Source organism: Macrosteles quadrilineatus, unplaced genomic scaffold, assembly GCF_028750875.1.
Source record: "Macrosteles quadrilineatus isolate MER2022 unplaced genomic scaffold, UCM_ALF_1.0 Scaffold_4__1_contigs__length_99947679, whole genome shotgun sequence".
Lineage (NCBI taxonomy): Eukaryota > Metazoa > Arthropoda > Insecta > Hemiptera > Cicadellidae > Macrosteles > Macrosteles quadrilineatus.
In genome coordinates this window covers 43,192,744-43,210,652 of record NW_026542597.1, presented here as the reverse complement: position 1 = coordinate 43,210,652, position 17,909 = coordinate 43,192,744, and the positions used below count along the sequence as shown (strand labels likewise).

At 35.2% G+C, this 17,909-nt stretch overlaps 2 protein-coding genes across 2 annotated transcripts; one reads left to right on the top strand and one right to left on the bottom strand.

Annotated features, from left to right (window-relative positions):
• The first annotated feature begins 9,104 nt into the window (after positions 1-9,104).
• LOC128992887 (uncharacterized) lies at positions 9,105-9,938 on the top strand. The gene has a single exon (XM_054416632.1). It carries the CDS (start codon positions 9,105-9,107, stop codon positions 9,936-9,938), a length of 834 nt encoding a protein of 277 aa, XP_054272607.1.
• A 3,230-nt stretch (positions 9,939-13,168) lies between these two features.
• On the bottom strand, positions 13,169-16,957 carry LOC128992886 (uncharacterized). Its single transcript, XM_054416631.1, has one exon. The coding sequence runs from the start codon at positions 16,955-16,957 to the stop codon at positions 13,169-13,171; it is 3,789 nt and encodes a 1,262-aa protein (XP_054272606.1).
• Between the last annotated feature and the right edge of the window lie 952 nt (positions 16,958-17,909).

Below are 17,909 nucleotides of genomic sequence, written 5' to 3'. Positions count from 1 at the left end.
TTTCCAAACCATTTTGTAGAGTTAAAAAAATATAATTTAGCATATCGAAGCGTTATTATGCGCCTAATGACTACGGAGAAAATTTAAAAAAATTGTTAATTTAAAATTCCCATGATTTCTTATGGAGTAAATTGTAAACTGTTGTAGTTTTCTTGTTTATGAGCATATTTTGATCAAATTTGCATTAATTTCATAATAAACTATTAACATTTAAAAAAAAAAAAATAATAATAATAAACGGAATTAGCATTCTGACACATACTTTCTCCCATAAGTTTGTCAACAACCTTTATCATGTGTAAGCGGTGAGAGTAAATATACGGAAATTGGATTTGTACAATTTTGTTCAGATTTGAAACGACTATAACATACTAAATTTTTATCAAAATCGTTCGGGCCATTTTTTTTAAATCAGATTTTTCCGTTATTTTATGGGATTTTATGGGAAAATTCCAAATAAAAATCAAAATTTCTAAAATAGAAAAAAACCAGCAAAATGATAAGGACCATAAGATACTATGTTAAATCAAAACCGGATTTTTTAGATAATCCAATTTTGTTTTATTTTATGGTTTTTTAATGGGAAAATAACATAATTTACAATAATGTTTGAATCGTAATTTTTACAGGAATGGATTTTGTACCATTTTGTTCGGAATTTAAAGGGCTACAACATAGGCTACTAAATTTGTATCAAAACCGTTCGATTATGTACACGACTAATTATTATCATCAACCAAATTCTATGTCTGGAAAGGGGTTAAGATTCCGGGGACAAATCCATGGGTAGAATTCCGGCCCACACACTCTAGGTTTTATAATTAAGTTAGTTAAGATTAAATTTAAAGCCGGATGCAAAACCATTACACAGCGTTGGCATAGCTAAGCCTTTGAGGGATATCAGTAGAAAAAAATAGACAGGATCAGACGTGTTAACATGTGTTGTTCCTAAAGGCCCATTTACTTCCAAGCAGAAGGATTTGCTTCGAAGTAAAAGGTAATCATTATTAATACGGTTTGAAGGATATGCTTTTACTTTTACCTTTTACTAGAAGCAAATGCTTATGCTCCATACCTTTTCCTTCTGAGCATATCCTTCTTTTTATTAATACGGCTCAATGCCGCGGTAAAGTAAAATTAAGCGGCGTTTCTTTAATTGTTGACAAAAAATTTACAGTAGTTGTGCTGAGTGTACAAACTTCATAGGTAATTTGTTTAAAAAGCTGTACCGGCATACACTTTTAATTCTGCTTTCGACAAGGTTTCTACCATAGACGTTTCGTGTTTGCGAACGGCTGGTAGTGGTACTGGTACCAACGACTGGTACTGGACAAATTCTAACATAAAATTGTGCAGTAGTGTTCATCGGAGGAGAGAGAAACCCCCTATGGAAAACTATAATATTGTTGTGTATACCAACTACCATTAAAACCGAAATCGGCGAGTTATCGTTTTATCTGTTGGTCTATCTATATCACTAACTATAGGGACCTGTTTTGACGTGTAGTAAGACTCTTTTTCAGTTTCGTCGTTTCAAAATGAACAAACGTAGGTTTATATATATGTTAGTTGCAGAGCATGCACTCTGTAATACCTATCACAGATTAAAATTACTAAAATGCTGTTTATTGATCATTCATTATTTGTAATGCACTTCCTTGGCCTCGTTTTTAAAACAGTGACCGCGAAAACAGGTTTTCGATCGTGAAATTTCAGTGCTGCCTGTACTGTAATACTTTCATTTGTTTTTTATTGTACAGCAACCTTCTTGCAACCTCAAAACCTTGTTTAGCCATTTGTGGAGTAGGTGTTTGCCGTGGCGTCGTCCTGTGTGTGTGTGTGTGTGTGTGTAATACAGCTACTTGGAGGTCAAGAATTTTGGAAATATATAGGCATGATCTGTGGATGCGATATTCCTCACCAGGGAATAATACTCCCTGGTATTATTCCACAGTCCTTAGTACTACAGTACCCTGACAATTAGACTAACCCGTAAATTACATCAAGGCAAAACTGTGGTTCGGATTCCTTTATAAATTGTACGTTCTTTTGTTGCCGATGGCTGTGCTGTATGGGATATTAATTAACAGTCCTGTCTAGTCTTAGAAAGGACAAGTTGGCATTCACCTTGTTAAGTAATAAGACGATTAAGCCACACATCCGACACTCATCCCCATTCATACTTAGCCCATATATAATACCTAATTTCGTATGGTCGCCATTTCAGATAAAAGGATTTAAGCCCTTCCCCCTTCCAAAGAAAATTTGCCGTTTCGATTTTGAGCCTCATTCGTGAGTAAGATCTCCATGTCAGGCTATGAAATCAATGCCTGATATTTTGTTGAAAAACTTTTCATGTCAACCTTCGTTAATACCAGACAGCACAGATTAGAAATTTATATTCTATTCTATTCGATTTATATTCTGTGCTCTCTGGTTACAAATTTGTACTCCATAAAACTCCGTTCCAATAGCCCACCCCGGTCATGCTGGTTCGCGAACTCGTTTGAATAAACGTAGGTTTATACGTTTCTACCAAATTTCATCAAATTCGGATCTTTTTTGCTCGAGTTATCGCGCTAACTGACACATATATATAGACGTAGAGTATTATTATTACATTACATTATGTTACATTACATTACATGTATTACGATTATTACATCGATGGTCAAACCAAGCAGATATCAGGACTGATTTTTGGATGAGTAAACTTCTTTCTTATTTTCCTGTATTGTAAGAGGTATATTATGCCATATATTCTTGTTTGTTGTAAAAATATACCTTAAGAGTGGACAGTATCAGCCATATTGGATTAGAGTACCAAAAAGCGACTTTTGAACCATATAGCGCCGTTATTGTTTTACATGTAATTACGTTTGATGTGTAATTAGAAAGAGAATGCAATTCTACAGGGGTCTTGCTTTTTATTTTTTTAATTAAAGAAATCTTTAAATAATTATAGCATGAAAACGCTTGTTTAAGTTTACAATTTAATAGAGGTTTTTAAAGGAATATTTGATATTCGAAAAAGCAAAACCCCTATAACATTTAATAAATTATCGAATAAAATTTGTTTACTAAGATCCGACGTAAAAATATTTTAAACTGGTACTGGGTAAAAGACATATTCATGCTCGATTTCTTCTCGCGACTCGTCCAGTTCATCCACGACCGCGATGGACACTGGACACTGGATAGCGGTTCAAGTAGTTTGTGTTTGTGAGACGCTGTTGGTAAGCCATTGCTTGTACGTACTAACTACAGTTACAGTACTACTACAAGTGCCGCTGCTCTACTCTGCTCTCCTGATACCGACCCAGCAGTTGTCGGCTCAGTGAGTTCACATCACATCCAGCCAGCGACGACAGTGTGTTTTTAAACATTTTAGGAAATTTACCGGAAATGTGTACATGAACACGATTTGGATGGACATTTATTATTTAATTAGTCATGACACCATAAATTATAAAATTCATGACAGCAATATAATACTCTCATTTCGTCTGTATCAAAAATGAAAAATACAAAAATACTGGTGCTGAAATAAAAATCGTTCGCTAGGCCCCTACGGCTGCTATGCTGGCTAGGAAACGGCCACCACGGGCGACTCATTCCAAATTATTCCACATAGATCGCAGCACTAGTTGGTTCTGGCATAGACTAACCAACACAAGGGAGTATGTTTTATCTATGGTTCTGGTATCGCTCACCCCTCCGCCACCACCTGCTACCCTCAACGTCCCCACCACGTGCCTGTCTACTGTGTCTCTAGTGTCAGTGTCTTCTACCAAGGTCTTCTACTCTAGTTCTCTTTCTCTAGTCTGGTCTAGTAGTTGGTGACGAGTGGGAGTGAATAATCGTGATCGATCGTCATCTGATCAGATCAGTTCACCTTCACATTTCACAGCACACTCACACAACCTCGTTCCCATTTCCTGATCATGACAGTTAGCAAACTCATACATTTTTTTTCAGACCAGACCTACACAATCATACCAAGCTTCATATAAATCGGACCACAATTAAATACTTTTTGTATTTGAAATGGCGTCCGTACGAAGATAGGTAGTTTGAGCCAAGTATGAATGGAGATGAGTGTAGGGTGAGTGGCGCGATTATATAGACTGGGACGGGTGGCGTCGTCCTGTAATCCAGCTACTAGGTCACGAATTGTGGATGGGCATGCACTGTGGATGCGATACTCGCTGGTGTGGATTAACGTCCGCACGAGTGAATACTGCGACTATCCGCAGTACTGTCCTGATGATTAGACCAATTCTTATTATTAATTCCACTAATTTTACTAATAAAAGTTCACATTTTGTATAAGAAAATAAAAAGTAAGTTTTTTTTTAATCACAATATGTAAGTAAACATAAACAATTCAACATGTAAACTAAATAATAATTTGGACACATGTTAGAAATAAAATGTAAATAAAACATATGTAACACCTCCTCCTCTATTTACTGTGCTGCGGCACTTTACGAAGAATCAGCTGGTCAACATGTCTTCTTATTATTCGTCCATCTTCCAGCTGAACTACGTACATTAAATGTCCTTGCTTTTCAGTTATATAGCCTGAATACCACTTGGACGAACCATTGACATATTCCCGCGCTTGCACTTTATCTCCAACTTTGAAATTCCTTTTTATACCGACTTGGACTCCCTTCTTCTTCTTCTGATATTTGTTCGGTTCTAATGTTGGAACAATTATTGCAAGGTTTGTTCGTACACTCCTTCCAAACTTGAGGTGATATGCTGATGCACCAGTTGAATTCGGGGATTGCCTGAGTTGCATTAAGAGTCTTTGGATTTTATTTTGCAGTGTACCCCTTTCTCCCTCCATGGATTTCCCTCCCTCGCCTTCTTGACAGTCTGTACGTATCTTACAGCCTGGCCGTTTGAGTTTGGATGGTATGGTGCCGTTGTTCTGTGAATAATCCCACATTCATTCATGAAGTTTTTGAACTCTTGAGAAACAAACTGTCTTCCATTATCTGAAACTAAGATGTGAGGAAACCCAAAAGTTGAGAAGATTTTCCGTAATTCTTGGACTGTCCATGTACTTGTAGTTGTTTTTGTCTGTATCACCTCCACCCACTTACTAAAGGCATCCACTAATATCAGGTACTTGACCTGCCTGCAGTCAAGCAAATTTCAACTTGTCTGATTTTATTTCAAGTATAATATTTCCATTAAGACTTGTACTTTTGTTGTTGTACACTTTCCTAACAGCAATCAGTTTAATGCACAACTTCCTCTCTGTGAAAGACGTTTTCAGTACCTGGGCAATTGTGGACCAACCTGCATCACTGAAAAATCTGTTAATTATTCAGAACATGCCCGGTAATAACACCTACAGCCAAAACAGCACGCGTCGATGTCAATGATAATGCTAAGTAGCTGTGGACGATTTATTAATGTCATATTGATGTTTGATAGTTTCACATGATTCTAGTCATGTGACTGTTAACCAGCACCACAAAAAAAGTATAAACCCCAAAAATTCAAAGATGAGAGATAAAAATCTAATTTTCTGTTTCTACCTTTTTTTAGCGAATTTCCCTATATGGAAGTAGCTATTACCTATTACCGTAGATGGTACGGTAATACCTAGGCCCGGGACCGATTTACTTTTAATTTTGATATCCCCAGAGGCCAAAACACCATTCGTTCAAAGTTGTATATATATGGATTATACTAGTGGCTTGTGGGGACATAAGAACCTAAGAAGCTCGATAATATAAACCAAATTATTTTAATATTCAAACAAACTCAGAAATATGTTATCTATGTGTTGGAATTTAATATCCCTATACACCATTTCTTTTGTGTAAAAAACAGTTTGTTGTTTGTCTTTGTTTGCTTTTGTTGATGTTATTTTCAATGAATAATTTAAATCACTCCATAGGTTTAACTCTGCTAAAGGCAGCAAACATATAATTGTTTCTGTTTGTGAACAAATACTGGTTTATCAAGGCAGCTTTGGTTTTGTGATTAATGGTGATAAAAAAGGCTCCCCTTATTAGAATTTTGGAAATTGTCTTCGTCAAATATAAAAAGGCAAATAAAGGTGTGTTGAGGTAAGCTTAGTTATTGGCCAAAACTGCTAAATTAGCATCCCAACCCAGTTAATATTTCTAAGTGTATACCCCTTTTGTTAAGGTTTAACAAAATTAGTGTAAAGGCATTCCATTGGCCAAACTTAACCCTAGATTTGTTCTGATTAACATAAAAAAAACTACAATTAGTGTAAGTTTATGTGGTGGTATTCATCTTAAACGGGCAATTGACTTTACATATTTTATCGAACAAAATACAGTATACCTAATCATCGCCTGTTTCCTAACTCTTTTGCTACTGGTTAGGGTTCCATTACCTAGTTATTGAAACCAATCACGAAAATACTTTTCATCAGCATTGACATGCATATATTTGGTTTGCTTAAGACACGTAAAGAAACAGAAACTTCCTCTAGGTTTTACTGTTATACGTGGATGCTCCCTTTACTATTATAAATCATACATGCTAGGCTATATTGTTTTAACCTTTTTTGCTTAGTACAACGGACAGTCCCTGTTCAAAATCTGCAAAAAATATTGTTTTCTCTTCATTGGAAATTGCCATAGTACTTACAAATACATTTCCTGTACAAACCTATTCCATCTTTACTCCCAGGTTATTTCCCAAGAGTAGCCGTTGAGGTTATACCACTTCATACAAAATATTGAAAACACTACAATAAGTCTCCAATTTAAAATATTAGTAAATTTACAAAGAAAGTGTAGAATAAATCTTTACCATATATTTTGAAATCAAAACAAAGCAGAGGTTTCCCAATTATACTTGAATCGTTTATTATTTAGTCGTGGTTATTTCATGTTAAACATTCCTTGATTCCTTCAAAACAACAATAACCTTCAAATTCGAAGAAAAAGACTTTGATATTTGTTGTTTCTAAGTTCAATCCTTTTTTAGCCTACTCCAAAGATTCTTCTACTTATCACACGCTTAACTAATTTAGATAAAAATAGATAGATTTGATAAATTTCACAGTACCGGTACCTAACATAAATTATTTCAACATTCTAAGACGTAACAAAAATAACTAAATCGTCTTAATTATTATATGTAAAGTTATCCCTGGTTGTATATAGTGGGAGTATGTTTTATATGGTTTTATCTATGATATACAGTACATTGCAGAATTGACTGGCAAATAAGTAGTCCAAATGATAATATTGCATACTGGCTAATGATAAATCACGATCAGCTGTTTTGAAGTAAAACAAAAATCTGCAGTAAATGGCGTCTAATGCTATTCTTATGGAGCAAATTTTACGTTATATTGGTTATATCTTGATGAAATTTCACATTGGTTTAAAACATGGAAGTTCAAAATTAATGGAAATAAATCAGCAAACATTACTTTTACCCTAAATCTGGCTACATGTCCTCCAGTAGCTATGAACAATATTCACCTCCCTCAAGTAACAGAAATAAAATACTTGGGCATGCACTTAGATGCAAAGCTTAATTGAAAGGCTCATATCTGGACTAAGGACAACATCTAAATTTAAAAACAATTAAACTTAATTGCCTTCTTGGATCTAAATCAAAACTTAGTACACAAAATAAATTGTTACTGTACAAAACAGTCCTAAAACCAATTTGGTCTTATGGTATTCAGCTTTGGGGATCAGCAAGTACTCAAACATTGAAATTATTCAACGTTACCAATCAAAATTATTACGTAAAAATGTTCAACGCTCCTTGATTTGTTACCAACGGAAAACTTCATAATGGTCTTCAAATTCGAACATTTAAAGAAGAAATTACAATGTTTAGTGAAAAATACAATATTATAAAATTGGAAAATCATTCAAATCATCTTGCACTTAATTTATTGGACAATCACAACACCATTACAGACTGAATCGACGATATTGGACCTCCCATTCGGATTCGACTATACTGCGTATACTTCAAGTTGGCCGATGGACCCGGGACTACCTGTGGCTACCCCTATAATCCCTCGCAGTGTTCGCCGGAGCAGCCCGATGTCTAGGCGATGAGTCACCTACTGGCTGTGTTTATACAATGGTAAAACTTTTTAACAGAGTAATAATTTTACATTTTCAAAAGTGTATTTGAAATCTGCTAAAAAAGTTATGAAAAATGATATAAAACTCGACCAAAACAAAATAATATTTAATGTGATAAGGGTGTTACAATGCTAAAGTTAATCAACAAGAAAATCTGCAAACAAGTCTGTTTCTAGATGATTCATACTATTTCTAAAAGAGGGGTTGTGACTCATTTAGTAAAACTGCAAATATATAACCAGTGTGTGTAGTGACAGTCGAGGGGTGCACATCGTGAGTACGTGAAATTCGGCTAGTGTTTTGCGCTTATTTAGAATTACATTTCTGGACGTTTAGTGAATATAATTTTAAAAGTAGTCAATAGAATTTGTTCTCCGTAAATTCTTATGTAATGCCTCCTTCAGAGAAACGGGGTAAAGTGTATCATTCCCAAGCTAGAACGATAATTGCGTCTGTCCTCCAGTATTTCGAGCGAGAACGCGACAACAAAGGGTCGCTAAAAGACGTAAAGAAAGAGTGTCCGAAGCGTGTCAGGTGTCGATACGGACCGTGGGAAGAATAAAGGCGGAGTTGAAAAGTGTTAGTGTTGGTGCTGATACATCTAATTCTAATGACATTCAACTGGACTTAGCAGAAGAAACTGAACAAGAAGCTGTAGCTGTATGTAACCACTCGACTCCTGTACTTCAAACGCCAAAAAAGAAAAAGCACAAGCAGTCACGGTTCTCGCTCATGGACGATTTTGACAGAACTGCGATTCGTCGGCACGTGGTAAATTATTACAAACGCAAAGAGGTACCAACGCTCCGAAAACTTCAGGTCACACTTCATGAGGCAAGTCTATTCAGTGGCTCAATACGAACGTTATCCAAATTGTTGAAAAACCTTGGTTTCCGCTGGAAAAAGCTCAACAAAAGAAAACTGCTAATGGAAAAACCTAGTATTGCTTTATCTAGGTGTAGATTTTTAAGAAAAATGAAAAATGTTGATATGAAAAATGTAATTTTCCTTGATGAAACGTGGCTTAACGCCAACTCAACAAAGGAGGTGGGATGGACGGACGACATGTCTGATTGCAACTTAAATGCTCCGCTCGGAAAAGGGAAAAGACTCATAATATGCCACGCAGGAGGATACAATGGTTGGATAAACTCACCACCATTGATTTTTGAATCAAAAAAGACAGTTGATTTCCACGAGGAGATGAACCACGAAGTTTTTGAAGGCTGGTTTTTTGAGGTGTTGTTAAAATCAATCCCAGCTGGCTCTACCATAGTAATGGACAATGCCCCCTATCATTCCCGGGTGGATAATCCAGCACCAACAACATCGTCTAGAAAAGGGGAGTACATTGACTGGTTGCATAACCGTGGAATTCCATTTACTCCAGATATGCGTAAGCCTGAACTCTACAATCTCATCAAACTTCATAAGCCCCAGCTTACTTCCTATGTTATTGACAACAAAGCTGCTGACCTAGGATTTAGAGTAATCAGACTTCCACCATATCATTGTAATTATAACCCCATTGAAATGGTATGGGGCCATTTGAAGCGGTACGTAGCATCAAAGAACACCACATTCAAGTTGTCAGACGTTCAGGCACTCTTCATGGAAGCTGTGAACTCCTATCCCCCCGAAACCTGGGAAAAATGTGTCAAGCACGTGAAGACTGAAATGGACAACGATTGGCTTAGTGAAGGTCTCGACGATACCAGTGTGCAGGAACTAATCATTAACCTGGCTCCAGGGGACTCGGATGTGGATGACAGCGACTGGGACAGCGATGAGGACGACGACTTGGGAGTCGCACAGCTTGAATGAGTAAGTTATTTCCCTTATATATAAAAAAAACAAAAAACAGTATTTATCAGTTTTGTGGGGTCAGTTTTAATAAATGGAATTATTTTAATATTTAAAACTATAAAACTTCTACTTATTAAAATACTAGATTGTAAACAAACGTATTATTATTAATTTATAAAAATTATAGTTATCATAAAATACCGTGTATAATCTGTTTTTTTAAGCTTAATTCTATTTTATTTTACTAAGAAGTTAGAAAAGATGTTTTTCTAGCATAATTGAATCTTTCAGCTGACAACTTTGCTCAAATTAAATAAATGGTTTTCAATTTTTCGTCAGTCAATTTGTTTACAAACAAATCGTAAGCTACTTTTTACTTACTTATTTACTTAATTACCTTTTTCTCTTGCAGAGAGAACACAAGAATCCATATTTAAGAAGACCTTGCCAGTGAAACTATCAGAAGCAATTACAGACCACTGAAGATTTAATTTGGTTTAATAGTTAATAATTTGTTGTACAGTATTTTTTTTTTTTTTATTGATGTGTATGATTTGTTTTGTATAGTATTTTGCATTGTACAGTATATAGCATGTTGTATATATAACGTTTTGACTGATTGTTATTGTAATTCGTATTAGGCTTATTATATCTCATTAAAAAAGATGTACTATTAACAAATTCTACGGTAAATTTAATTTTACCCAAACAGTCCCGAACTTAACCTTTTACTATTGATTTACAGCTTATAACTTGTCTAACTCCTTTTGTTCAGGTCGAGTTTTATATCATTTTTCATAACTTTTTTTAGCAGATTTCAAATACACTTTTGAAAATGTAAAATTATTACTCTGTTAAAAAGTTTTACCATTGTATAAACACAGCCAGTAGGTGACTCATCGCCTAGACATCGGGCTGCTCCGGCGAACACTGCGAGGGATTATAGGGGTAGCCACAGGTAGTCCCGGGTCCATCGGCCAACTTGAAGTATACGCAGTATAAGTGTTATCAAAATTCTCTTTGTTAGCTAGTGTTGACAGTGGTCAATCATGTTCTTCAAGTTAATGTTGTATCATTTATATCATTTGCTTATTGTTCAACTTGAAAAGATTGTAAAATAAATAATGTAAAAAAATACCTTGTTGATTTCTGCTTTTTTCCCGAGTCCCTGGGGGTCAAGACCTTTAATTTAATTAAACAATTTAAGAAAACATTATATAACGTAAAATTAATACGTCTCCCAATTTTCTGCGACTTACCAGACGTCCACAATTTTCTGGTAAAAACTTTGCCTTATAGAATTATATATAAGGATCTATCTATGTATATATATATATATAGATTTATGTATATACGTCCGTGAACGCGATAACTTGAGTAATTTTTGTCTGTTTTTGATGAAGGCGGGATAAACTTGAATGAGTTCGCGAACCAGCATGATCGGACCATAGGAACGGGGTTTTACGGGGGCTTTTATGGGAAAAATGGTTTTCTCATTTTTTTAAACCTCAAAACACAAAATTTCTCAATTTCTCTCTAGACCTTTTTAAAGAGCTAAAAAAACAAATAATTTAGTATATCTCGAAGTGTCTTTTTTACGGTTATTAGTAACGGGGAAGTAGAGGGAATACGGGGGTTCTACATCGCCCGAAGAGGACCCTCTTTGGGCGAGGTGAGTTATTGGTTGAGATGTGGGGGCAGGTGGTATGCGGGTGTGGTTTAGTATGTAGTGTGTACGTACTAACCTTACTTAATGTACTGCATACGTAGGTTGTCTGCTTTCCCGCCATAACGTTACATTACGTACTTATACGTAGGTACCTTTGTTTATTAAATCAATTATTAAACTATATTTGTTTATTTGTTAAATTAAATTATGAATAAAAAGTGTGCCTCGACTGGGTATCGAACCCCGGTCTCCTAGATGAGGGGTTGAAGTCATATCCATTGGGCCACGATGCCAGTTACAGGTCCTGCGTTTATAGTGGTAAATGACAACCTCAATTTCCTAATGTACATATGTACAGAGTGTGTAATATACTTAAAAACATTATACTTTTATTCTATTTAATATATCTATATGTTGTAGTCCGTTACAAATGTCAAACAAATGATAATTATGGTATCCGCTGTTAAAAACGGTTGAAAAAAGATTTAAACGGAACTTAAACTTAAACGGAGCTTAAAAACGGCCTTTCTAAAGGCCACCAATTGTTAAATGTTAAATGGACATTTCATAGATGTTATGTTTTCGTGGGATGATATATTATCTGAATAATGTTTTTTCTTAACAGTTGACTGTGTATGAGCCAGAGGTTCATGGGTTCGATCCTTACCAATCACCAAAATGTTTTTCTTCTGGTAATATAGCAGATATGTTGTAAAAATAGGTTTTCCTATTTTTGACCCTAAAAACCCAAAATTTCAAAATTTCTTTCCAAACCATTTTGTAGAGCTTAAAAACTAATAATTTAGTATATTAAAGCATTATAATGCACCTATTGGTTACGGAGAAAAGTCCAAAAATGTTTAAATTTATAATTCTTATGTTATTTATAGGGAGAAAAAGCCAAATGTTATAGTTTGCATGTTTATGAACATATTTTGATCAAATTTGGAAAATGCATTCATTTAGTACTAAACTATTAATAAAAAATAAAATTATAACACTCTTTCACCTTCCCTGTTGCAGCAAACCTAAGAATTCGTTTAAATCATCCAATTTAAATAGGTAATAAATGTGATAATTTTAAGGATACATTTTAGTGTAAATCCAATCAGGTAAATGGAAATTCGCTAAGCATGCAGGTTTGCTGCGGTGGGGGTATTGCTAGAAGTATCGTGTCTATGGCGGAGTTTAGTAATACATCCTTCATTCTTCACACCCATTTTGTTATAGTAAACTTAACACAAAAAAGCTTAGAATTAAGATCTTAAATCCCAAACTGTAAGTTTTAGTAATTCAGAAAAAAACACACTTCCTGTTGTGTTTATTGGTCGGTGGTTCGTTAGTTAAAAAGCCTCTAGAGAAACGTCAACCTCACCACCATGCTAGAGGTCCCTCTTTTTCTTCTTTTATTATTTTTTCATTTTTTCTTGTTTTTCTTCTTTTTTAAATTTTTCTCATATACATTTTCTTCTTTTTTATTAATAATTCCAGTTATTTATTGGGGGGAAGAGGTTCACACAGGTCTAGACCAAATAACCCTGTGCTATGGAGACCCCCCTTATGCAAAATTACTTCAAGCTTAGTCTGTCGAAAGTGAGTGTTCTTCTTCCATCTCTACGAACTCTTCTTGTGGGATTTTTGAGTGTCCCCACGGTAAGGAGCTTATCCCATTGGATAAGATGTATCTTTTATCATCATTAGCTGATAATGCAATCTTGTTTAGCTCAACACTGTATAAATCATGCTTGTAGCTTCTTATCATATTCATCTTGCAATACCGGTCAACACGTGTTTTTAAACAGTCCTTATAGTCTTGAAAAGATATGGTATTTTCCACTACTGATTTGGTTATACCTTTACATCTTTTTATGAGATGTTCATCTTCAGATCTGCTTGCATACATCTTTGATCTTAACCCTGCGTGTTCATACATGATTTTTCCTTTGAGTTCATCTTTGAATTTTCCAATAACCTTCTTGTTTGTGGTGCTGAAGCAGGGGTGATTTGGTGGATAATCGCTAGTGTCAAAGTAATTTATCATCTTCTTCATGTCATCATAGAAATCCTCGGTTTGTATGTGATAGGTCAGACTGTCTGTATCAGTATATTGTAATTGAGCTTTGTCCTTGTATCGAGCTTTTATTACATTGTAGTGGAAATCGTACATTAGCGTCTTTGATATATCTAAGATACTCATACCCAAATAAATAGGTTTGTTAAATAACAGTTTTGTTTTACTCATATGGAGAGCTGCCAGTTGATCTGTAAAAATCGTTCTCCTCTTGAAGTTGGGTTGTGCCAACCACTTGTCTACTTGTTTTTCTTTCGTTGCCAACCGGATGTCTACTCGATTTCTAACATTTTCCATCGTCTTTCCAAAAACACTATTATTCATTAGTTTGTAAAAGTCCTTGTCAAATTGATTTGTAGCACTTGTTCTCTTGTTGGTATTCAAATCTATGTAGGGTTTGAGCCAGTTCTTTTGTTTAAAGCTGATTGCTCTATGGATTTTCTTTACTTTCAAACCGAGAGACATATATTGTTTTAGGTTTCTGTAGTGTGTGACGTATTTTTCTTTATCGTATAATGTTGCTAGCAATTTCTCTTGTCTGGATCCTGGAGGAATTCGGCGTTCAGGTGCTAGGGGGAAATCAGAGTGTAGATCGTGCAATTCTTTTGGATACTCCAAGTCCACTTCTAAGATATATCCAATGTCACTATCATCGGGAACCTTTGTTACGTCAATAAGGTGGGCATCTTCAACCCATTTGAATTCTGCATATGGCATGTGTTGGCACATTGCCCATCCATATAAGTTGTTGGCATCAAGATATGTTAGGTATGATGAAGGAGTATCTTTATCATAATTATTCTCATCCATATATTTATTGTTGGCGGCTGCGTAGCGGTTTGAAACTTGTGATAGACCTCCCCGAATTCCGTTGCCAATCATCAAAATCATGTTGTAATCAGTTAAAAGTTCTAGTTCTATCCTGGTAGTCTTGAACATGGCACTCCACGCTAGTCCGGGAGCTGTATAATACCATGCAGGGTCGAGCTTGTAGGTCTGCATACACACATTCCTAAAATTTTCCATGACGTCGGCTAACTGCAATACATCTGACTTGTTGTACAAGAGAGTATATTCCTTCATATTCTTTATCTCAAAAGTCCTCCATACCTCACTTGCATGCTGGTAATCTTCTTCTTTAATTTCAGACATGGTCAACTTGTTGTAAAAGTCCGTTTTTGGTAGTAATGATGTACGCTCATATTTATCTAATGAGTCCATTGCATCATATGGATACACACCCTTTTGAAGCAGGAGTTGTAGCTGTTTACCTGAGTAGTATTTTGATGTATGTTTGAACTGAGAGGGTGTCAAGTTTTTGACTAGTTCCCCCAAGCTACTCGACATGAATTTCAATGAATCTACGAATCTCAGATCAATACCTCCTTTCACATGAATAGTATATGAAATATATCGTTCTTCGTTGTTAGGGATAACATCGATGGTCTCATTGTTTAATCCAAACATTTTAATAAATATATGAGTATCGTAACCAGAAAGGTTATGGATAAATATTGGGATAAATGATGGTTTTTTAAAGTTTAAGTTACAGCTATTGTGTGCAGGACCTCTGAATTTTCCTGACAGATGATCATGATCCCTAACTAATGGATCTTGTGTTGTAAACTCTCCTCCACAAATGTGACATTGAGTAGCCATTGAAATAGTAGTAAGATTCTCCTCTGAAAGTATCATGGGTTTGACAGCTTCTTTAGAATATAGATGTCGTATTTTCTTCGTCTCTTCGAGCATCCTATCTACAAACATGCGGGGTGCATCCTCGCCAAAGTATGTTACTGGCGTTCCATAATTGTGTTCTTCATTTACTATATAATAAGAAAAACTAATTGCATCATGTTTCTGGTATTTCTTCGTGTACGATCCTGTCGTGTCTTCTTCTTCTTTGCTGGTAGACTGTATTTTGCTGAGCATACATTCGAAGTCAGCATATATTGTGAATGGCACTCTCATACTTCTGTTGTAATCCTTAAACTTCAATACTTCTCCTTCATTCGGCATTATAATTTTTACTGGTTCATGTTTTTTGCAATATTCCTTGTGCATCTCCAACAAATCTTCTGTTCCAAAGTGTAATAAACATCTCCTACATAGCCAAATACGATTCTCGTGTTTTGTTTTTTGTGAGCGCACGAGTCTACTAAGGTCATTAATTAGACAATAATGTGAATTTCTTCCGTCTTTTAAGTAAAGCAAGTCTACATGTAGCTCCTTTTCTTCGTTGGTTGTAAGTAGGGGGAACACTGTAAATTTTTCATCATAGCTGTATACATTGATAGATATCCCAGATCGCTTTTCAAACAACTTCACATTGTTTAAATCTATCGGAAATTCGATCCCTTGTAGAACACTATCAAACTCGTGTTCATATTGTCTGTAGTTATGTACTCTATGTGGGTTCTCGTTAAACCCTACTGGATGAATGGCTGCGAGCACTGACCACAGGAAACATTTATAGTCGTTGTTTTGAATATTGATGATAGCTTTCTTTAGTTTTAATGGTGTCGGTAAATCGATGTAGGACGATCCTCTCAGAGGAACATAGCGGTTGATTCGTAGTTCAATGTTAATAATTTTACTTAGAGTCCAGCCCGACCCTTTCGATTGAAATTCCTCCATCTCTTTCAAAATCTTTTCCTCCTTTCTTCGCAGCTGTTCTTCGATGTCATCAGTAGGATATAACGTTACGTTTTTTGTTTTGAAGTTCATTTCTTGCATAATTTCTTCATCGTTACTTATTTTTTTGTATTCAGTCAAGAGTACAAAGTTTATTTTAATGTTGTGCTTTTGCAAGTTTTCACGCACCTTATCACTTAGTAAGTTTCTTGAAAGTTGAAAAAACTGCTTTGTATCTTTAATGGGTGATTTATTTTCAATTAAATATGTTTTCATCCTGTTCTTGAACGCCTTTTCCACTTCAATTATTTTCAAACTTTGTTTAGGATTTTTGGTTTTAGCGTTGTTAGGGTCCTCGATGAGTAATGATGATCTGATGTTATCAATATTGGAGCTGGCAGTAGGTTGGGTGATGCTGGTCGATGGTTGTGTATCCGCTGGACGTAGTTTCTTTGGAGCTGGTGCATATTCACTTTCACTTTTCACTCTGCAACGCTTAAGATGACGTGTCCTATGTGATAGTGTAATCAATGTTCCACAAAAATCACATGGCCTCTGGGGTTCGATGGTGTTTACTTGTTCCCCGAAACATTTTTTCAAGTGACGCGAAAAGTTTTTTGATGAAATAGTCTTTTTACACTTGTCACAAGTTTTTCTCTTCATGTTTTTTTCAATAATTCTGTTTTTCTGCAAATAAAAACAATTTTCTAACAAAATTTCATAAAAAGACAAAAGTAATGTAAATACAAAAAACTATTCAAAAACTATTAAAAAGATAAATCCTCAAACGATCTAATATTGGTAGTACAGAAACTGTAGTGCAAATGATCTTCACTCCTCGGCAGTCGAAGACTTAATGACTGAGGGACTCCTGCGACTCTATTTATACCCTCGGTTATTCAGATTTTGATAAAATGTGGTATTAAAGAGACGAATTTACAAATGATGAATAATTGGTAGGGTTTTTGTTTGGTTGAAAAGGTAGTATAATGATCCTCACTCCTCAACAGTCGAAGACTCAATGACTGAGAGGCTCCTGCGGTTCTATTTATACCCTCGGTTATTCAGGTTTCGATAGAATTTGGTATTAAGGAGACAAATTCACAAATCATGAATAATTGGTAGAGTTTTGGCTTGAAAAGCCAATTATTGATCGGTAATGATCTTCACTCCTCAACAGTCAAACAACAGCCAAAAGAATCAATGACTTTGAGACTCGACCTGCAACTCTTTTAAAGTCCCTAATCGCCTTATTTTAGTAATATTTGACGTGAAATAGTTAAATACCTCCTTTCGTTCAGTTTTATCAAACTTAGTATAAACATGTTATACCACATAAATTTAATTAATTTCATGAACTAGGATAATATAACTATAAGATGAGGGATTTATGGGTATTTAAATGGGCTAGACATTGATTTGTAAGATTTCTAAACTTAAGTATGAGGGTTCTGCTACTGTAGTGTATTTTAGTTTAAATATCAACCAGTTATAGCATATAACGACACATTAAAGGTTTATTGAAATATATTTATAAAGAAGTAAGATATAACTTCTTGATCAGCATTGTACATGTTATTGAATTTACATGTCATTCGCCTATTATATATATATA